The sequence below is a fragment of the Volvox carteri genome (genome assembly GCF_000143455.1).
Source record: "Volvox carteri f. nagariensis unplaced genomic scaffold VOLCAscaffold_62, whole genome shotgun sequence".
Taxonomy (NCBI): domain Eukaryota; kingdom Viridiplantae; phylum Chlorophyta; class Chlorophyceae; order Chlamydomonadales; family Volvocaceae; genus Volvox; species Volvox carteri.
In genome coordinates, this window is record NW_003307605.1 from 633,077 (window position 1) to 654,499 (window position 21,423).

Genomic DNA, 21,423 nt, shown 5'->3' on the forward strand with positions numbered 1-21,423 from the left:
ACCGCCACCGCGGATGCGGCGGCCGGGGGCCCGCCGGCGCGGAAAGCGGTACCCCTGACGGCGCAGGGCGTGAGCATGTTCGTGTGGGCCATGGCGACCATGGTAGCTACGATGCGGAGTAACGGCATTGACCCTCACCATGCAGCAGTTAGCACCAGCAGTAGCACCAGCAGTGACATAATCAGTAGCAGTAGCACGGACATGTCTGGCAGTAGCAGTAGCCTTGGCAACAGCAGTAGCGACACCGCCCAACAGGGCAGCTTCACTCTAGTAGACGGCACCGGCGGTAACAGCAGTAGCAGCCGCAAGCATCCTGCCAGAAGCGCGGTCAACAGCGCCAACGGCAGTAGCAACACCGGCAGCAACAGCAGTAGGAATCCTCCGTCGCCCAGCGGAAGCCCCCATTCGTCATCGTCATCGTCGCCGCAGCAGCCGCAGCCGCCTCCGCCTCCCGAACCGCCCCCAGAACTTCCTCCGCCACAGCCGCAGCCGCAGCCGCCAACATCACCAGCCTCGCGGTCGTCTACTGCCATCCACCCTAAGGCCCTTGTCGCGCTAACACGGGTCGCATGCGCCCAAACAGATCGCTTCAGTGCACAAGGCCTGTCAAACCTCATGTGGGGTTTGGGCGTGTTGGGGTTTCGGAGCCCCCGGGAGCTACGGCACCTAGCGGCGCGGGAGGCGCTGCTGCGGCTGCCGGAGCTACAGCCGCTGGGTTTGGCGACGCTGTTGGAGGATTGGGCCCGTGCTCGGCGCTACCACCCAGCGCTGTTTGCCACTGCGGCGCAGCTGGCGGTGACGCAGCTGCAGAATCGCGATAATATGGACGGCGGAGGTGGAGGCTTTTTCCAGCCGCGTACGCTGGCGCGCCTGCTGCGCGCGTGCGGAGCCGTAGGTCATGCAAATCGGCGGTTGTTCCTTGCAGCAGCGGAGGTGCTGGCGCCAGCGCAAGCCAACGCCGGTGTACGGCAGCGGCGCGTGGGTGGGTCGGCAGCAGCACCGTTGGACGAGTTGAGCCCGGGGGAGTTGTACCAGCTCGCCGTCGCGTACGGCAGGGTGGGAGTGCACGCCCCGCGGCTAATGGATGAGCTCCTGGCGCGCCTTGCACCCGTACTGCAGGCAGCGGAAGAGGACCCCCACGGCAATTCGCCGCCGCTGTTGCCCCGCAGCGCAGGCCGGCTGCTATGCGCTTTGGCGGTCCTGGAGCATCGGCCCGCTGCCCTGACGGCGTGGCGGTTGTTGAATGGCGAGACGAACTCCAGCGCAGATAATAACGGCGGTGCCACCGCCGCGGCCGCGGCCGCGGCGGCGGCGGCGGTGACCTTCCGTAAATTGGGCCGGTCAGTCCTTACCGGGCTGAGCCTCATGACGTCCCGTCAGGCACTGACGGCTGTGTGGGCACTCGTACGGCTGCGTGCTGCCGGCGCGCCGGCGGTGATGCGGCTTGTGTACCTACTCGTCAGGCGTGCCGCGCCGTCAGCGGATGGCCTAGCCGCCGGGTTGGTCGCTGTCGCCAGAACCCCCTCCGTGTCGGGAAACCCGCAGACGATGGCGCGGTTCGTGTGGGTGCTAGGCCGCGGCGCCACGGCGGCGGCGGCGGACGCGCAGCGCCATCGGCGCACCTCCGTGTCTGTCGACCGCGTCGACGGCTGCAGGGACGCCGCCGATGCAGGTGCCCCGGCGATGGCGGCGGCGGCGAGCGTCGATACCGAGGACGCCGAAGACGCGGAGGCCCGTGGCGTTACTGCGGTGTTTGTGGCGCTGAGTCAGGGACTGTTAGCCGTAGCAGAGGTCCTCTTGGCGGCTGGGCAGCAGGGAGACGGAGAGGGGGCAGAGGAGGGGCCCCCGCCGGCGGGTGGAGAGGCGCTAGTGGCGCTGGCAGAGGCCCTGGCAGGGGTACTGGTGGTGGCTCAGGCGCCAACCACCGTCGGCGGCGGCGCCAATGGCAGCAGCACACAGCCAGCAATGCCTCAGTGGCTGTACGACGAGCTTCGCCTCTGCTTCGTAGCTGTTGCCGACACGGCACTGCGCAGCTGCAGCGGCGCTGCGGGGCCACGGCCCAGTCGGCTTGCGGCCCGCGACCTAGCAGCTCTCGTGCATGCGCTGTATGACAGCGGGGCGGCGGCGGGGCGGCCGGACATGCGTGTGGCTGCGGCTCGGCAGGTGCTGTACAGGCTGCAGGCCGCGGTGCCGTCGGCCAACGGCGCGGCTTCCGCTGCTGGATCGGAAGCGACATCACCCACACCCCACGGCGGCGGGGATCGCTACACGCAACGACAACCCCGCCGGTTCTCTCAACCTCCTCGTAATCACCGTCGCCTAGAGCAGCAGCGGCCGCGGCAGCGAGGGCCAGCTCTCAAGCTGCCGCCGCCGCCACCGCGGCTGTCGCCTGATGACTTGGCGCGTCTGCTGGCGGCGGCGGCCCGATTGGAGCTCTTTGAGCATCCACTGGCACAGCCTCTGTTGGCGGAGGCCGTACACACGCTGATGCGGTCGACGCCGGCCGCCGCGGCTGGTGCCGACGACGGCGGCGCCGCCAGCTATGAACACGTGACTGCAATGGCGGCGGCGGCGGCGGGGCCCCTTGGGTATCCCGCGGGACTTGCTGCACTGCAAGAGCTTGTACGACACTGCCGCTGCCAGTACGACGACGTTGAGGCAGATGGGGAGGGTCGTTGCGGCGATCAATCGGCGGCCACTGCTCCGGTCCAGGACGTGAGGATGGCTGGTGCTGCCGCCGTATCATCGTCCAAGGGCCGCGCTCTACGGCACACACTGTACGGCTGGGCGGCTCGCCAGGCCCTGCCGCTGCTGCCGTGGCTGTGCGAGGGGACGCGCGCGCTGATTTCGGAGGAAGTTGAACATGTCCAGCAGGGCGCCCCTAGTCGTACGATCATGGACGAGCAAGGCACTTACGGCAGGAGGTGAACAGTCTCCCTCAGGTGACAGCTCCTCGTTTGAACCCTCGGTCTTAATACGGTCCTTATTACGGCTTAGCTCCAGGGTGGGATACCCTAGAGTCTTCTGCTTCGGAGCCCGTTACGCTTTGGGTCGGAACAGGGGAGGCCGCGGGGCTTACCCGGATAGAGAAATAGGGGGCCTAACAGTGCGGAGGAGGTATGTAGAGTTTGTGGAGAGGTTTGCGGGTGTGCGTATGGTGGATGGTGTGGATTTGGGAGGGGGTAGGTATCGCCTTGCTGTTTGCCCGCGACTGTGTGCTATTTGTGCGATGTGGGTAAGTGATGCTGGGAAGTTTGGAGTTTGTTGGGGATGCTGAGCCACGTTTTCGCTTGCGGTGGGATGAGGCAAGATAGCGAGGATGGCTGTCTGCAATCCGGCCACAAAGTTATAGGTGAATAGGTGTGATAAGTTGTAAGCCTGGGATAGAGCCTGAGGAGGCCAGCTCAGACAGATAGTTACGATGTGGATGATGGTGTGGCGGTTGTTGACGACGGGGATATGTCGTGCTTGCGTATTGTCCAAAACACTGCTACATTTTGTGGTGATCGATAAAGGCCATTAAGCTTACAGGCATTTTATGCATAGTGCCTCGTGCTACTTCGTTGCAATTTGGCGGAATCAGCTGCTGCCTGCCGCTTCAAGCTACTGCAACTCCGGAACGCCCCGCGGGTCGCTCGGTCCAGGCCTCGCTTCCTTTTCCAGAAGCGAATTGTCTGAACCCCTGTGCTACTTGAGCTTGCCTAGAATTAAGTCTCAGAATTTATTGTTTACCATGTGTCACAAGCGAAGAGCAACCGGTGCCTTGCACGCAGAAAGGACCTGACGCATCTTGTCAATGGAAGGATTGCCATAGCCTGCGCCTATTGCCGAAATGGCCTTTTGGAACACCAGGATGAAGCCTCATCTCTCCAGTACATGTATACGGAAGGTGTTCATGGAACTTAACATCGTGCAGCCTTAGGTACAGAGGGTACGGACCAAATTTCGTTGAATCTTATTGCAAGCGTATCTTTGCCACGTTGAACGGGACTTGCTTTACATGTGTGTACCTTTTTCAACCGAATTCAAGACGCTCCAGCACTAGAGACTGTAGCCATTTTTTAAGATGCCGAGTATGTAAGCAAGAGAAGATATATTGCTTAGCATTAGGACAACAGAAGGGCTTTCGGCCCGTCGTCCACCACCGGCGAGGGATGCCTAGCCACAGTTCAATAACAGTGCCAGGTAAGCGCGGTCTGGAGCTTCATGTCTTCGGCTTTAGCTTTTTGCGTATCCACGCTTCGGTGGCTTTGCTGCCTAGGGTTCAATTTTTGGCAGAGGGCCATGTTCGTTTTTGTTTGGCGCAAGGCACAACCCTTTCCTGGACAGCTATTTCCGTCATGGTTGCTTTGTGTTTTGCCATGTTTGTCCTATGTTTGTTTTCTCTATACCCGGCGCCTTGTCACGCCATCCCTGTCTACCCGCTGCAACGCACAGGCTTTGGGGAGGTACCGATCGTTGCTGTTGGGACGATTAATGACGGCTTTGGCCCGGCTGGTTTCGGCTCGGACGATGAGGAGGTATGTCTTAGCCAGGTTTTGTGCCTTTTGGTCGCGTTGGTCGGCCGTCCCCTCTCCTTCCCCTACCACAACCATGAAGCATCCTCTTTTTTCCCACGCCCCGCAGCCCATATTCTTGTCTCCCTTTCAGCGCCGACTCCGCGAGCGGGTAAGCTGCGTGCATGGCGGCCGTGCCCCTGGGCATTTCGCATAATGGTCAGTACGAGGCCGCAGCCGTGCTCCGCTGAAGCTCTCGCACAACAAAGCAGAACAACTACGTTTCCCGTGCATAAGGTCCAAAGGGTAGCCATTTACACGCGTGCCTCATCGCCATTTTAGGCCTGCTGACCTGCTTGACTTCCACCACCTACCCGCAAAAGCCAATACGCGTTATTTCCGACGATTTGCGTGCACGGCGTGCAGGGGGGTCTGTTCGGATATGGTGGTGGAACCCTCGGAATGCTCAACAGTATGGCCTTTAGCAGCCTGAGCTCCGGCCTTACGCTACGTCACATGCGCGCTGCCGCTGGCGGCTCAGCTACTGCGACGGCCGGCAACAGCAACGCCACTAACAGCGATACCAGAGGCGACAGCAACAGCATAGGCAGTGGTGCTGCAGGCGGGGCGGACGGGGGTTCTAGCGCTGGCCTGCTGCAACCTAGGCAGATAGGTGAGACGCCAGACGGGGGACGGAACCCGCCCCTTGACTTACTTTACACGGAGCATGCGTTCACTTTTCACTCGGGTTCTGTGGGTTGCGTGTTGTTAGAAAGGAAATGGAGAATTGAAGGAATTGCGGATATGGCACACGAGCAATTTTCCCATCGAAGGAAGTGGTACAGCGTTGTAGGGGTTGGATGAGGGCGGATGGGGTTTTGTGCCCACCCCACCCCATTCACCCAACAGCTCCCGGCTCAACTCCCCAATAGTCACATTACCGCATGGCCACCCGTTTAATTTATATCACCCAATTCACCCAAATAGCCCAAGTCACCCAAATGAGACCCACTCTTGTACAGTGTCATGCTCGCTCGGCGGTAGCCGAAGGCCATCCAATCCAACGTTAAAGGGCCCAACCAAGCCCTGCTCAACACGCCACCTGCTCATAAATAAATAGGATCCAAATAGCAGCATTCGCATGGCCTCGCGGCACATCACCCTCACTCCACACCGCGTGACGTGTCAGAGCTGGCCTTGGGGGTCCCATCCTTTCGTTCTTCCTCCGCTTCCTCTCCTAACCGCCGCGACGGCGACCCGCTGCGACCCCATGGGGATTCACAGGCCTGCTGGACTTGCACAATCGCGTGAGCGACCTGACCCGTAATCGCATCCAGATGCTGGTAAGGAGCCCCTACGCATCCCACCGTGGCAGTCCCCGAGCTGAGGAGCCGGCCCCGGTGGCGCGTGGACCGACTGGTCGCAGCGGAGCCCGTTCTCCCTCCTCCTCAGCCGCCGCCGCCGCCTCCTCTTCCTCAGAGGAACATAACGGCGATGGCAGTGATGGTAGTGGCGAAGGGAGCGGGGACAACGAGGACGAGGATAACTGTAGGGACGAGGAGGATGGTGGTGATGCTGGTAATGTCGATGGGTTGGACGACGACGAGGAGGAGGAGGAGGAGGAGGACCTGTGGGTTTACTCGGAGGATGACTGGGAGGGGGATGAGGCGGAGGAGGTGTATACCGAGTATTTTGACGACGAGGCAGAGGAATTCGAGGAGGAGGAGGAGGATGGCTATGACACCGACTCGTACAGCTGGGGCAGCTTGGCCGCGATGGCGCCTGGAGTGGGGTTACACGGCAGCAGCAGCAGCGGCGGCCGCGGCGATGCGGAACTCCCGCAGCGGACAGCGACTGCAGCCAACGGCAGCGCCATCGAGTCGGCGGCAAGAGGGCTGCTGGTGGCGGATGCCAGCCCGGATGCAGTGCTTGGGCCGCGACCCGCCAGTGACGGCAGCGGCAGCAGCTGCAGCAGTCGGGCGAGTGGCGCGACGGACGGGCGCGGCGGCTGCGCCGGTTCCCTGGATCTGTTTGCCGATGAGGGAGAACCGCTGCTGGCTGCATACCGGGCAGCTGAGGCGGATGAGGCGCAGCGACCCAGATCCCCGCCGAACGGCGGCCCCGGCGCCGCCAACACCGCCAGTACACCTCCCGCACGGCGGGCCAGCTCTGTGCGGCTAGACGCCACGTCAATAGCAGGAGGCCTGGGCAACTCCGGGCGCGAGGAAGAGGGCGCGCCTTTGGAGGCTCAGCGGCAGCCGCTGGCCGCTGACGCGGTGACTCTATCTGCCTCGGTATATGTGACGGAGGAGGGGGAGGGACATGGACAAAGACACGGGCGGCCCCCCTCTGGCGTCGAAGGACGGCGTCGCAGCAGGAGCCTGTCACTCGCCTGGGCTGCGGCGCGCTTTGCACTGAGCGCGGTGCTGGTGCCGCTTCGGCTAGTCATGTTCGTCGCGGGTCTGTCTTCTGATGCCTTTGCCGTAATTGCGCGGCGGCCGCCTCCGCTACGAGCGATGCGGGTGCGGCAGCAGCTGGTGGCTTCGGCCTGGTGCAGCACGGGCACGGGTGTGGCACGACCGGAGGCTGGGTGGCGGGCCCTGGCGGCGCGGTCGGATGACGTCACTGCGGCTAGCGGGACGCCCTCCCTGGGGGCGACTGCGCAACATGAACAGACTCATAATCACCAACATCACCACCACCACCAACAACAACATCATCAGGAGACGACGACGACGTTGCAGCAGGCATATGCAGTACAAGGGCAGGGAAGCGGGCTTGGCGTTAGTCGTACTAGGGGAGTCGGATCTGGAACTGAACCCGGGATTGAACCCGGAGTTATGACTGCCGCAGGCGCCCCAGGTGCCATCGCACTGCCAGACGGGCCTGCACTAGGAAATCCCCACGGGACTACAGTCACTGCGGCGCCGCCGCCGACAGTGTCTGCTGCAGAGGCCCCGGTAGCATCACCAACCGGGACGCTTGCTACGCCGTCCTTGCCGTTTTCCATGTGGCTCCAACGGCGTCGACAACAGCGAGAGCTGGGGCTGGGACAGCAACCAGGTGAGGAGGGGCAGCGTGGACGGCCTACCGCCGGCGGACATACTGTTCGTGCTCTGGGTCGCGGCCCGGTCGTACAACCTGTGGTGGTACGCCCCCATCGGAATGGCGTACGCGTTGCCGCGTCAGGCGGTAGCAGTCCCCCTGACAACAACGCGGTAGCGCCGGCGGCGGCGATTACGACTGTCGAGCTGTCGTTGGCCCAGATGGCCGTGGGGACAGCCACTGACCTTACGACGATAGATATTGCAGAACAGCATCCCTCGAGCCCTGTAGCCGCACAAGGCCAGCCAGCTCGGAGGTCTGCAGCCGGGCTCGCGACCACTGCTGCCACCGCTGGCGGTACCAGAGTCGCTGGGGGTCGTAGCCGCAGTACGCTGCCGCGGCAGCAGGCGGGGCAAGGTATCTTAGATATTGAGGATGCAGGCGCCGTACACCTCGGCAGCAGCGCCGCTGCTGCCACGGGCGACGCTCTTCAGGGCTCGCCGATTCACCGCTGCCGCGACTTGGATGCGGAAGAGGCTGACGGCGAGTCCACGAGCTCTGGACTTGGTTCAGACGCGGATTTGGATTCCGATTCAAGTGTGTTCCGCTTTTGGCGACAGCTGGCGGATGCTGACGTGGAGGAGCTCGTGTCTGCGGCTGGGATCGGCTGCTCCGGCTTCAGTGGAGAGGCTTCCGAACAGGGCCCTTGCGAACTAGGGGACAGCAAGCGCCAGGCTGCGTCCCGCTGCCGCGGCAGTGGCGGCAGCGGCCACGCCGCCGCCGCCGCCGCCGCCTCCCCTACAGCAATAGCAGCCTCAGCAGCTCGCAGTCCTCACACAGCTGGAACCCAGGAGACGGCCGGGGGACTGAGAAGTGATGAGGTGACAACCGCGCGCATGCGTGCGTTGGTCCATCAGGTGCCGGCGGCGAGGCGGCCCCGCTCTGCCGCCGGCTGCCCACGACCCTTCGGCTCTGCACGCGCCCTGCTGCGCCCAATCGCACCACCTGGGGTTCCGGAGGGCGCTGCGCGGCCTCTTCAGCAGCCACTGCCGCCGGACCATCCATCGACTGGGTTGGAGCCCCGAAACCGGGTATCAGCACCGTTGGCAGCTATCGGCGGCGGCTCGGGTGCCGACGATATGCAGCCGACCACCGCAACGGCGACAGGGGCAGCAGCAGGAGCGCCACTACTGCTGCGAGGGCGCCAGTACGGCGTTCCCGAAGCAAGTGATAGGTTACAGCGCCTGCTGTTGCGCCGCGTCGCGTCAATGGAAAACATGTGGAACCCGGTTCAGGCTACACAGCTACCGCCGCCACGACCGGCGGCTGCGGGGGCAGCGGGAGACGAACTGGGGGGTCTGGCCGTACCGTCATGCGCCGCCGCTGCGGCCATGCTGTGTACGGCCGCGGTGCCGTGTTTCCCGCCGCGACTGCTCCGGCTGCCGAATACGGAACTCGGGGTGGAGGCCCTCAACCAGCTGTCCGAGACAGGGCCGTGGCAGAGCGCTGGTGCGGGACCAGTCAGAGTTGTGGAGACGAACACAAGCACTGGCGGCCATAGTCCGAGATTGCGGTCCTTGTGCCCGTCGGCCTTGGCGGCGGCAGCGGGCTCCACCTTTGGCGGCAGCAGCGGCGGTGCGGGCGAGACTGATGGAGCTCACATAACGGCTTGGCGGAACCTAGATAATGGTGGTGACGACGAACGAGGGCGTGAGGCGCGGAGTGGACGGCGGCAGGTAGCGTCGTTTGGAGGCCATCGAAGACCTCAACAGCGACAGCGGCACCAGCAACAGCGGGTGCGAGACGCGCGCGTGCGTGTGAGGAGGAACTTGAGGGGGCATTGGCCCCAGCGTTGTGTTGCGATGCGTGCGTGCGTGCGGTGGTATGGGCTGCTGTGGAAATATACGATGCGGGGGATGGTTTACGCTCCGGCAAGATATTGTGGTGTAAGAGGATGAAAACTGTCCTGAAATCCCTTGCCCCTTAACGATTAGGGTCATGTCTTACCAAAAGGCCTGGGACAAAGCCAGTATTTTGCAGCTTGCATGGCAAATGCGTATTATTATTACTATTATTATTATTATTATTATTATTATTTTGTTCGTAATCGCGTCCCCGTTGACAGTTGCCTGGCCCTTGCGTTGCTGCTGCAAATCGGGCTGCTGTATCGTCCGTCGCACTGCGCCGCGCGCTCCCCGAAAGCGGCTCCCCCCATACCTGCATCTGCGCGCTCTGACACCACCCACACCACCCTGCTGTGGCCCGCCGCGCGCCCGCCCCTCAACATGATGCCCACGCGGCAGTACCCGTTTCCGTTCCTCTCCTTAAATCCCACACCATATCTCCACGTATATGCATTGTGCAGGCGGGCCGTCAGTCGTGGGACAGCCTCGATGATGGCGCCGACGGGGGCGACGGCAACACCGCCTTCGACGGCCGCAGCCCTGGCCGGCAGTGGCAGTGGTGCTACTATTACAGCGACGGCAACACCGATGATTACCGGGGACTCCCTGACCGGACTTGTTGCACTCTTGGGGGGGCCTCTGAGACGCACGTGAACCCGCGCCTGCCGTCGCATCTGGGCCTGAGGCCTTTATCAAGGGGCCCCGCTGCGGTGGCTGGGGGAGGGCAGCGGGTGGGAGGCGGCAGCGGCGCTGCCCGCGACTTGCGCCGCCTCAGTCACTGTCACCCGGCTCACCCGGTCCCGCCGTCAGTCGAGAGGGCGGGCGGGCGGGCGGTAGCGCCCGTGTACACGGCGCAAGGCCAGCAGGGGGAGCAGCAGCAGCAGCTGCAACAGTACCAGCAGCCGCGTGTCGCGACGTGTGAGGAGGAGCGACAGCTGCGGCGGCAACGGAGGCGTCAGGGGTTGGTAGAGCCGCCGCTGTCGGAGCCAAACGGCGGCCGGTTGGATGTTTTGAACGCGCTGGGCGCCGTCGACACCGCTGCTGATGACACGCCGCCGCACCTGGCGATGATTCGCAACACCAGCGCTACTCTGCGTTTCGCACGGCAGACTGGGAACGCGAGGCATGCTGTTTCCGTGCGTAGTGCCAACGGCGCCGAAACCAGCTCCGCCTCCTTCACGTGCCCAAGGCCCGAATTCAGGTTCACCACACGCGAGGATGACCGGGGAGTAGCAGGATCCAGGTCCGAAATCCTGTCCACAGGAGAAAGGGATCTCAGTGCTCTAGCACGGATGATAGCAACTGGGGCCTTTTGCAGCCCGGTGGCGGCGCCGTCACCGCCGGAAGCAACCGCCGCCGGCGCTGCATATACGGCACCAGGCACGTCGCCAGGTGCCGCCGGCGCCGCCGCCGCCTCCGTTGGTCAGTCCGCGCGGCGACGGCACGCCCAACAGCGGCATGAACGCCGCGCCCTGCCGGTGCTGCCGCACCGCCGCCGCCTGGCATCCACGGAAGCTAGCGGCTCCCTCTCGCTTGGCCATGCGACCTTACCAGAAGGGGACTTGGAGCTGGAGGAGATCGCGGCGTGCCTGTCTCCACGGCCGACGATGCCGGTGGCGGCTGCGGCTGCCCCTGTGCCGCGAGACCGTCGTCGTGTGACGGTGCCGTGGCGACTCGGGGCGGCGGCGTCGATCTCTGTGGATGTGGGTGAGTCTGTTTCCGGCGGGGACGATGGCGACGACGCTGGTGATGCTTTGTCTACACCACCGCCGTTTGAGCCGCTGTATGCGGCTGAGGATGGTAGCGTCTTTGGGGATGCTGGCGATGTGGACGCCTGGGCGCAGGGCCTGCAGGTGCTCGTGTCGGACAGCGACGAGTCAGAGACTGCGCGCCCCGCCCGGTGCCGCCTTCCCCATCCCCGCCGCTGGCTGCATGAGCGCCATGAGGGTCCGGTCGCTCTGCCTGGTGCCGTCAGCGTAGCTGGGCGGGGGGAAGGGGTCCGTGGAGTTCGCGGCGCAGGGCCGGAAGGTGGCTGTCCGGCGGCGGCGGGTGGCGGCGGTGCGGAGGATGGGCAGGTGGATGGCAGCTCTGGGGCCAGGGATCCCAGCTACAGGAGCGATAGCAGTGCTGGATGGTGGCGATTGGGACAGCAGCGGCGGCGGCCAGGATGCGAGGATGTGGGCGGTGCAGCAGGGCTGCTGCTGGGGCAGCGGCGGGCTTCAGGTACTGGTGTAAGTGTCGGTGGCGACGGCAGCAGCGATGATGAGAACGAGGATGAGGACGGGTCGTGGAGGGAGTGGTGGGCCTTGCCGCGGGGACGTCGACGAGCCAGCGGCGGTCCGGAGCACGGCCTTGGTGGCGTCAGCCACCTGGGTGCTAGGCAGCCTGCCGCCGTCGATAATGAACAGCGTGGTAAATGTGGTGGTGGATCTGGTTGTGGTGGTCACGATGGCAGCAGCGTGGGCACGCCACAGTCCAACTCCACCGACGTCGGGGAAGGGCATGTGGATAGGGAGGTGGGCAAGGCTGCTTGCGGCGACAGCAGCATTCGTGATGGGGCGTCGGCCCCCCAGTTGCTCAACAACGAGGACGGCGGCGCAGGCGCAGGCGTGCCATGCGCCGACGGCGACGGCGGCGACGACAGCGATGGCGATGGCGACCTGGTGCAGCAGCCATTGCTGGGTGAGGAGGGAAGTGACGACGTCGCATCAAGGAACAGCGGCTACGGCCACGATGTCGACGTCGACGCGAACGGCCTGACGGGAACCGGCTCGTTTGGAGCCGAATTCGATGACCACCTGCAAGGTCTGGACGACATACTGGCGGACGAGCTGTACGAGCACGGGTACGGCGGGTGGGACGTCGCTGCCGGCGAGACGACGGTCGATAGCGATGAGGGCAGTGATGACGTTCTACCGCCGCTGAACCGCTTGCATTACTCGTCCACGGGCGCCAACGGCAACGGCAGCACCGAGGGCGCCGCCGTCGCGGGGGGTGGGTCTGTTACAGCACCTGCAGGCGGCCAACGGGGCTTCGGCAGCACCACTACCACTACCATTACCACTACCACCATTACCAACAACAACGGTAGCTGGAGCCTCGGTGGAGGGGCAACGAACACCAGCAGCGGCTTGAGCATCTATCGGCGCATGGCCAGGGAGCGGCCACGGGACCGAAATGGACCGAATGCGGCGGCGGGTGCTTGTGGGGACGAGGATGATACGTATGGCGGCGAGTCCGACTCTTCAGGCGGCAGATCCTCCCCGCGGAGCTTGCCGCCTCTCCTGTCGAACTCCGACACGCCGCGTGGTGGCGGCAGCAGCAGTAGCATGAGCACCGGTAGCAATCATTCAGACAGTACGCCTTCGCTGGTGCACTCTGAAACCAGCTCAGATGGCGAGCCGTCCGGACAACGCCGTCGGCGTTTTGCCTGGGTGGAGAGCCAAGGCAACCAAAGCTCCCAACGATGGCCGCAACGGCCGCCAGCAGCGGCGGCCGCGGCCACGGTCACAGCCACAACGGGAACCAGGGCGACGCCACGGCCGGCCTCCGTATCAGATCTGCAGCGCACAGGGCGCAGGGGTCCATCCTCCTCCTCGCCGTCGTCGTCGTCGTCCCGGCAGACGGCTGCTGCTATAAGCTCGACAGTGCAGGCTAGAGAAGGGATTTCCAACACCCAATCGGGGGCCGAGACGTCGTGGGCCGCCGCCATGGAAGCCTTACTGCGAGCACTCCTTGATTTTCGTACAGTTGCAAGCGGTGCCGGCGGCGGTGCCAGCGGCAACTCCGCTGAGTCGTCGGCTTGGTCGCTCGGCTTGGAGCCGGTGTCTGGGCTGCGGGGACAGCCGACAGCGGCGACGGCGACGGCCACCGCATCCTTCAGCGGTCTGCTGCGGCCGCGGACCCCTGCAGCTTTCAGCGGTGGCGGTGGCAGCGGCGGCGGTGGCGGCGCCACATCACAGATCGTGGCGTCTCTCGTCCGCATTCCGGCCGACATGTTAATTAACGTGCCGCATGGCTCCGTAGTCAGCATTACGATACCCGCTGGGGGGTTTAGGGGTGCCGGAGCTGGCGGCGGCGGCGGCGGCGGTGGTACGGCCAGCACCTCAGGCAGCGATCGCCCGGGTGGTGACAGCAGTCCGAGCACCACAGCCACCACAACAGCCGCAACGACCATAACTTCCGCCGGCACAACCACAACCACTGCTGCGCGAATCCTGCCCATTCAACTTGGGGGCATGTCGTCGTTTCCTTTGTCCTGGCGAAGGTACCTGCCGCCGGAAGACAGCGACGGCAGCCATCCCAATGACCGACCGGGGTTGCCGGGGTCCTACGAGGAGCAGGACATCCCCTCCTGGGCGGTGCGATTTGCGCCGCCGCGGGTGACGGCAGCAGGAGCAGGGCGATCTGAGCTGAGCGACGCGCCGTTGCGGATCGCGGATGGCGGCGCCGGCCCCGGCTCCGCCGCCGCGGCCAATCTTGCATCTGGGAGGGGACTGCAAGGTCCTGTTTCGGAGCATGATGGCGATGCAGGAGGTGCCAGCGGAGTGGCAGGCAAGCTTGGCTGGGTGGTGTTGATAACAAAGCATTTGATAAAGGATTGCTTGTGAAGGAAAAGGGAAAACGCATTGGCTAGGATTTGCGTAGTGTCCTTGTGTGTGTGTGTGTGTGGCTGTGTGTGTGTGTGTGTGGCTGTGTGTGGCTGTGTGTGGCCGTGTGTGAGTGATGGCCTCCTTGCAAGAGGGGGAGCAAAGGTTTGATTAAAGGGGATTGCCAGGCAAGGCCGTGCCGAGCTGTGACGATAAGGCTATCCGTGGAAGGGGTGGCTCTTCTGGGGGAACGTGGAACAGCCCTAGCAAGCCGAAGAGAAAACCACACCATCCGCCGTGGGCCGCGTGTTTTTGTGTTTTGCTTCCGTCACGGCATCTTAAATTACGCGTATTGCTGTGCCCCTCTTCGCCCCCGCGTTGCGGTCCGCCCACCGCCGCGCCGCACAGGTACGGGGCCTGCCAACCTCGCAGCGACGTCTCCCGGCTTCCCGACTCTATGGGAGGACTTTTCATTCTCTTTCGTAAATGATGACGATGGCGATGGCGATGGTGATACTGACAATAGTCATGATGATGATGATGGTGATGATGATCATCATGATGACGAGGAGGAGGAGGAGGAGGAGGAGGAAGAAGAAGACTACAACGGCGAGGCTGAGCACGGCCAGGACAGCGACACTGAAAGCTTTCCAGACAGCCTGCCGGACCTCATCCCGCTGGACGTGCTTCTGGGCGCCTCCGGCCTGGCGCAGCAGCTCCCACAGCCTCCCCCTGAACCTCCCGCCGCCGGGGCGGTGCCCCTGGCAGCAACAGCTGCTGCTACTGCTGGGGAAGCAGTAACCCTTGGTGCTGGTGCTGCTGCTGCTGCTGCTGCTGCAGCTCCTGGGGAAGCAGCAGCAACGGTTGCTACTGCTTCCGGAGAAGCAGCAGCTAGTCCTACTGCTGCTGCAGCGATGGCGGCGGCAGCGGGTATCGCTCAGGCTTCAAGAGGCCTTGCCGCGGTTGGCGAGTTAGAGGCGGCAGGGGACCAGGGATCTGGAGGAGACAGGGAGCCGGCTGAAGGAGCGGACGGGGCTTTCGGAGGCGTGGCAGCCGGTATTGAGCGCGACGGCGGCGCTGGCCCGGCTGGTCCGGCCGCTGGCGACGGCAGCTCTGTGGCTGAACAGATCCACTCTGCTACTGCTCACGAGCCGCATGAACACGGAAACTCGCCGGGTGAAGGCCGGGAAGGCGGCCCGGCGCGGCAGACAGTCGGTGAGAACGCTGGCGCAGCTGGAGGCACCGGCGGCGAGCGCAGCCAAGCCGGCGACGGTGGTAGTGGCGACTTGGGCGTCGGCGGCCTCGGGGGCGGCGAGGTTTTTGACGAGGACACTGACATTCCGCCAGTCATCCGCGGGCTCTTGCGCCGGCCTCTGTCGCCCCAGGAGATGCCGCCGCGACACCCCCTCAACCTCCTTCGGCTTCAGCAGCAGCAGCAGCAGCAGCAGCAGCTTCAGCAGCAGCAGCAGCTTCAGCAGCAGCAGCAGCAGCAGCCGCAGCGTATGTTGCATGCAAGCCCCGTGTATGACCAGCTGCAGGAACGGCACAGCGCAGGACCCACTTTGCAGACCACCACAGCTGCATCATCGCCAGGAGGTGCAGCCACTGCAGATTCGACCGCTGGACCATCGGCGCTGAGCGGCATGGCGCCGCGGGGAGCGGAGGTCAGGACGCAGCGCGGGGGCAGCGTGCCGGGCCGTGTGCCCCTTCCTCCCATGCCCTCAGACGCGGGCGCAGTCCCCCCCAACGCTGCAGGCTCCGCGGCTGGCCCACGCGGCCTGAATACGGTGTCAAGGTACGCCGGACCCCTCATGGATGGCGATGACACGGACGAGGGGAATGTGGCGGCGGCCCCGGGGGGGGATCCGGGAGAAGGTGGAGGCGGAGGCGAATTGAGGACCACTGGCGGCACTGGGGTAATGGCGCCGGCGCCGGCGGCAGCCGCAGCAGGGCCGCGGCCGCCGGGCACGGTGCCCGCCCGACGCAACGCCGTGGCCTACCCCCGCAGCGTGCTGCTCAGCATGCTGGAGGCGCTTCGGTTGGCTGAGACCGCCGTGGGCAACGCGATGCAGGATAATGGAGCCCGGGGGGTAGCCGGCAGTGGCAGTGGCGCCGGCGATGCCGCCGCCGCAGCCACTGCGGCGACACGTGCGCCTGGCCTGGTTGCACTCGGCTCGCCGCCGCCGCCGCCGCCGCCGCGCCCGGCTCGCCATGTCGCGGCCGCCGCTGCACTGCTCCGTGATGGGGCCTTCGTGGCGCAGCTTTTGAATGAATTGCCGGAGGTAGCCACCGGGCCGCAAGCATATTGCGTGGCGGAGACTATACGGATGCTGTCGGGGAATATAGGCACCACGAACGTGCACGCTTAGTAAGTAGTAGCAGTGGCAGTGGCGACCTGGCGCTATGCAGGTTGGAACCCACTACAAGGGGTCTCCCCGTCCGCAGGGTATATCAATAGCCTGATGTTGCTTTAGGTGGTTTTATGTGGTTTCGTAAATCAGCATCAGTTTCTAGTGGATTCTCCAGGGCGTACGGTGGCGCACTTCCATCGCGTGGTATGGGCTTTTAATAACTTGACGTCCGTAGCGTAGCAGGTCAGAGACAGAAGAAATGGGATTGAAAGGTGCGGTTGGGGGAATATCGCCGTGTGGTGCAGATGCTCCTGTGTACCGTGATACGATTTGTTATAATGTAATATGATGTGTCGTTTCTTTGTCGAGCTGGTCTCGCATATTGTGCGTGCTAGGTATGATGTGGGTTTACGCTTTTGCGCTCCCTACGACTTTCGAGGGATTTTATGGTTAGACAAGGCTGGGAGCTGCTGCTTCGTGACATATGTTCTTCCGCAAAAATGGAGGTCGTGGGTGAAGCTGGCGAGTGAAGCAGGTCGTCATGAGTTTTCTTGGATTGCTACGATTGGCGCTGTAGGCAAGTGCTGTTTATAGAAGTGCTGTTTTGCATCTAGCTGCTTTGCAGATCGTATGACCAGGAGAATAGAAACAAAGCGGTTTTCGGTTAGCTTTTGTCGGATCCAGATTGAGCAATACTGCACAAGGGACAAATTAGAAGCTGGTGCCCCACAGGGTGGCTTCTGGGCGCGGCTTGACCAAAGATGCGTAAGGCATGGGGCATTCCCTTGGGTACGTCGCGTATGTGTTTTGATAGCAATCTCCGGAAGTCAGGATGATGGTTATACATACAAAGAGTACGCAGAGGGGTTACGACATGCAAGGGTCCTTGTAGTCCATGAACGTAGAACCGGACGTCGTTCAAGTATAGGCGTGGATGGTGTTTGTTAGTGCTGGAAGGTTTCAGCCTTTCCTACAGGGACAGGATGAATGTTTGAGATTGCCCCGCAAAGGGGCCACTTGTCAGAAGCATATGGAAAGGGATGTGTCTATGAAACACAGATCAACTGACACGCCATTACCTGTAGGAGACCTCAAGATTCCCAAAAATAATTAGGTGTAACTTCAACTTGAAGAGTTTTGATTAGTTTTGGAGGTTTGCTGCTTTGATTGCCTTCGGTTACCCTCTGTGTAAATCACAGGCCTCACGGGGCCGGAATCTCGGAATTCAGTTCACGGGTACGTAGTTTACGGGTATCCGTGTACTACTCATAAAAGCACACAGTAAACAGCAAAATTTATAACTCGTGAGGAAACACATCATATCTGCCAAAGCACAATCGCAAAAACAGTCCATTTGTCACTTCCATCATCTCAACGTGCGCGTTGGAAAGCGCTTTGCAAGCGCAGGGTCCACGGCTTAATTCTCTGATGACCTTGGTTGCTTAATCCTTAGATCTATCTTAAGGTGTGGAGATACCCTTGCCACTAGCTGTGGCCGCACCGCAGGCTCCCCATATGATTCGTCAGCTTGATTGATTGCCTTGTCCTGGCTACACATCCCCAGGTAGATCCACGCCATGGGTGTCTTTGGTCTTATTACGCAGCTGGTAAACGCGGGCGCAAAGCCTCGGGTTGTCAGCCTGCAAAATGGTGAAGCAGATGGTCGGCCGGATAACCTGCTGCTGGTTGACGCCTTCAATGTTTTGTACTACCTGGTATCAAAGATACCAGATGCCATCGACTGGAAGTCTACTGAATTCCATGGCCAGCTTTACCAGGAGACTTGTCGCTACTTTGGCGGCCTGCAACGCAGCGGCCTGCGTTGTGTCCTCATCGCCGACTCGGCCACAGCCCCTCGCCATGAGCGCCTGTACACCGAGAGCACGCGCCATGCCCTCACCATCGGCCAGGTCATTCCTCCCACCGCCGAGCTGGTTATGTTTCAGGCCTGCCGCGATTTGGGTCTGGAAATCATCCGCAGCGTCCACTCTGCGGATGACCTCCTGTTAGCTTGGGCTCACCGTCACCGCGACGCCGTCTTCGCCGTTCTGTCCAAGGACTCCGACTTCCTCGTGCTCGGCGTCCCAAAAATCGTACATCCGCAGGACGTCATCATCGACGCGCGCTGCGTCTGCCTCCACGTATGGTCCACCGAAGACGCCTGGCGCGCCTGGCACATGGCCGCGGCGGGTCCCGCAGGCGCGTATATGCCACCCCTGCTTCGCCGTGCGCAGGTCGCGGCGGTGCTGGGTAACGACATGGGCATGGACCTGCGGCACCGTCTGATGCGCCACCGTACCGCTGCTTTCTCAGGTGCAGGCGGCGGCCTCCGCCCCGGCGTCGTGCCACCCATTAGTCCCGGCGCTGCAGCACGTGCTGTCGTACACCTGCCGTCAAACGTGAAGCACCTGGATGTGAATTTTTTCCGTAAGCGGCCCATCAGCTTGCGGGAATTTAGCGAAGATGACTTGACCCAGATTAACGACATCGTCCAGGCGTATTTGGATCAGGACCGCGCGGCGCGGGACGGCAGCATCCTCCGAGATCTGACGCTGACGGAGGCAGCGCTACCTTGGCTGGATCCTGCCGTGGCGAACCGCTTTATGGCAGCAGGTCCGCTGCCGAGCTTCTTAGCAGAAATCTCTTGCCGTGGCCTGGCGACGATGACTCTGGTAGACCCATTCTGGCAACAGCTGCGGGTGCTGCGCCGCGCGGTGGCAGAAGCGCTGTTGGACGAGCGCGCCCCGGGCGCGGCGTTCGAATACGAGCCGTCGACGAACACGCTGCACCCCCTTACTGGGGGAAGGGCGGCGACGGTGGAACGGAGCGTTGTCGATTGGTTCCAGCCCAAAGTGCACCTGCCGGAGTTGCCTGTTGTTGATGCTGCTGCGGCGGCGGCGAAGCCGTCGCCGCAGCGGCAGGCGACGCTGCAGCAGACGGTGACATACCTACGGGAGATGGAACCGGAGCTGCCGGCTTCGCTGGCTGTCGTATATTCGCTGATGCTTCACGCCGTCGACCCAGATCCTGCGGCGTGGGACGAGCAGGCGGTTCGGGAGGTGCTGGTGCCGGGGGTGCCTCCGCGGTCGGGCGCTGACGCGCCGCCGGCAATGGTGGCGGCGGCCGTGGAGGCCGACGAGGCTGACGCGGCGGCGGCGGCGGTCGGTCTACGCACCACCCTTATTGATGTGGGCAGCGCCCTGAATGAGCGGGACTGGAACGATATTGATGACAAAGAGGTAAGTAGGACACTTATGGCCGTCCCGCATGCGATTGCAGTCCATCTGCATCTACGGCTATACCTGCTTTTTGGGGGCATTTAGGAAAGGCGTGTTTGCTGCTGTGGTCTAAAGCTCCGAAAGGGTTGGACAACGATTCTGCTCGTGCCAACAGTCAACGACCAACTACCAGCTGCTATAGATTTACCCTGCATCCTCCTCTCACTATCTTTGACTGCCAGTTACTTGTCTGTTACTGCTTAAAACCAAACCAAACAATGCATGAGGACTGTGCTACGAGCACATACCATCACTAAAACGAACTTCCCTACGTGATTAACGCTTCTTTCTTACTTTCCGCGTCTTTCTTTACCTCGTTAGGTTGTTGGCCAGGTGCGCTCAGGTGGTGGCTACAAGCTGCTCAAGGAGATTCAGCCGTGGGACCAGCTAGCGGCAGTCAGGGGACGCAGCGGGGCCGCGGCTATGGGGGGCAACACGCTGTTTGCCCTGGCGCGTCGGGCGCTGGAGGCTGGTCCGAGGTCGTCGGAGTGGGCGGCGGCGCAGGTACCGTACAGTTGTGACTGACACGACGCGTCTATGTCGTTGTCTGTGTCTGTTGGCGTGCATGCATCTGCATGTATGGTCATAACGCCTGCGCGCACGGAGATACAAGGGTTTCTCCTGCCTTCCTCCGATGTCCGTTCCGACCCTGGCTTACCGTACTACAAACCTAACTTCTTACCGTGCTTACGACCTCACCTAGATATCTCCCTGCTACGTCATGCTATGCGCCTATCCTTCCTATCCTTTTCCAATTAAAACCTGACAAACCCAAGTTAGAACAGAACCGAAGATTTGAAACGAGAAACGAACCCACTTTTTTGTGCAGCGCGCCTGGAGCGGCGCTCGTCTGAAGGAACGGCAGCAGGCCCTCCAGGACATGTGGTCGAGTGCCAACCGCTGGGCCGCGAGCGCCGCTGGGGCGCCCATGCGCCACCGGCACCAACAGGACCTCCTAGACATGGTGGACGAGCATCTGAAGGGAGCGGAGCGGCAGCCACAGCGGCTAAGGGCCAGGCCCCTCCACGTCATCCTGTCCACCCCCACGGGTAGCGGCAAGACCTTCACAGCGGTGATGTTGCACTTGCACGTGCTGAGGGACATGGAGCGCCCCGTAGCGGGAGCGACGGGGCGAGGAGGAGCAGGGAAGGGAGGGGCGGCAGGAGCAGTGGATGCGGTGGCTGCGGAGGGGAGGACGGGGCATCCACAGACGATCCTGGTGTACTCGGTGCCCACTAAGCAGGTGGGATGGAATGGAATGGAATGGAATGGGGGAATCCTATCCAGGGTACAAAGAGTCATCTGCCCTCCATGGCTTTGGGCTCATAGCAGTTTGCGGCTTTGGACGCCGGCAGTTGGTTAGTTATTGGTTAGTTACTTGCTTTTAGCACATAGATACGCCCATTTGGTTCGGTGGGGATGGGAAGGGGCCGGGAAAGGTGAGAGCGCGGGGAGGGGAGGGGGCCGACAGAGGGGGCCTGTTGGGAGGGAGGGACGAAAGGGGAGGGCGGGAGGGAGGGAGGGGCAACATGGAAAAGGCGGGAGGCACACGAAAGGGAAACAGAAGGAGGAGGGTGCGGTCTTGAGGTTATTAGTGAGATTATGGAGGGGCACTGGAGGTCCATCAGTGGGCGTATGAACTGACTGGAAGCTGCGCCCTTGAAGAGGTGGCGAGTGCCCCCTCTAAATGCTCCCTGTGCCCTATCGCCACCACTCAGTTCTGTCCCTTGCATGTGCCATGTATGTCCTGTTGGAGCTCC

General features: G+C 62.7%; 1 protein-coding gene across 1 annotated transcript in view; it reads left to right on the forward strand.

Annotated features, from left to right (window-relative positions):
• VOLCADRAFT_97614 (uncharacterized protein) overlaps positions 1–21,423 on the forward strand; it is a gene marked incomplete at both ends in the record, with an annotated part of 35,959 nt that overhangs the window by 2,258 nt on the left and 12,278 nt on the right. The window contains 16 exons of the mRNA XM_002956527.1: positions 484–2,924; positions 3,061–3,182; positions 4,438–4,520; positions 4,627–4,668; positions 4,923–5,169; positions 5,781–5,839; positions 5,978–7,064; positions 7,437–7,559; positions 7,686–9,337; positions 9,907–13,981; positions 14,443–14,789; positions 14,976–15,249; positions 15,760–16,316; positions 17,954–19,624; positions 19,985–20,167; positions 20,613–20,906. Coding sequence (XP_002956573.1) covers positions 484–2,924; positions 3,061–3,182; positions 4,438–4,520; positions 4,627–4,668; positions 4,923–5,169; positions 5,781–5,839; positions 5,978–7,064; positions 7,437–7,559; positions 7,686–9,337; positions 9,907–13,981; positions 14,443–14,789; positions 14,976–15,249; positions 15,760–16,316; positions 17,954–19,624; positions 19,985–20,167; positions 20,613–20,906 — 13,257 coding nt within the window. The remainder of the gene's footprint in view (positions 1–483; positions 2,925–3,060; positions 3,183–4,437; positions 4,521–4,626; positions 4,669–4,922; positions 5,170–5,780; positions 5,840–5,977; positions 7,065–7,436; positions 7,560–7,685; positions 9,338–9,906; positions 13,982–14,442; positions 14,790–14,975; positions 15,250–15,759; positions 16,317–17,953; positions 19,625–19,984; positions 20,168–20,612; positions 20,907–21,423) is intronic.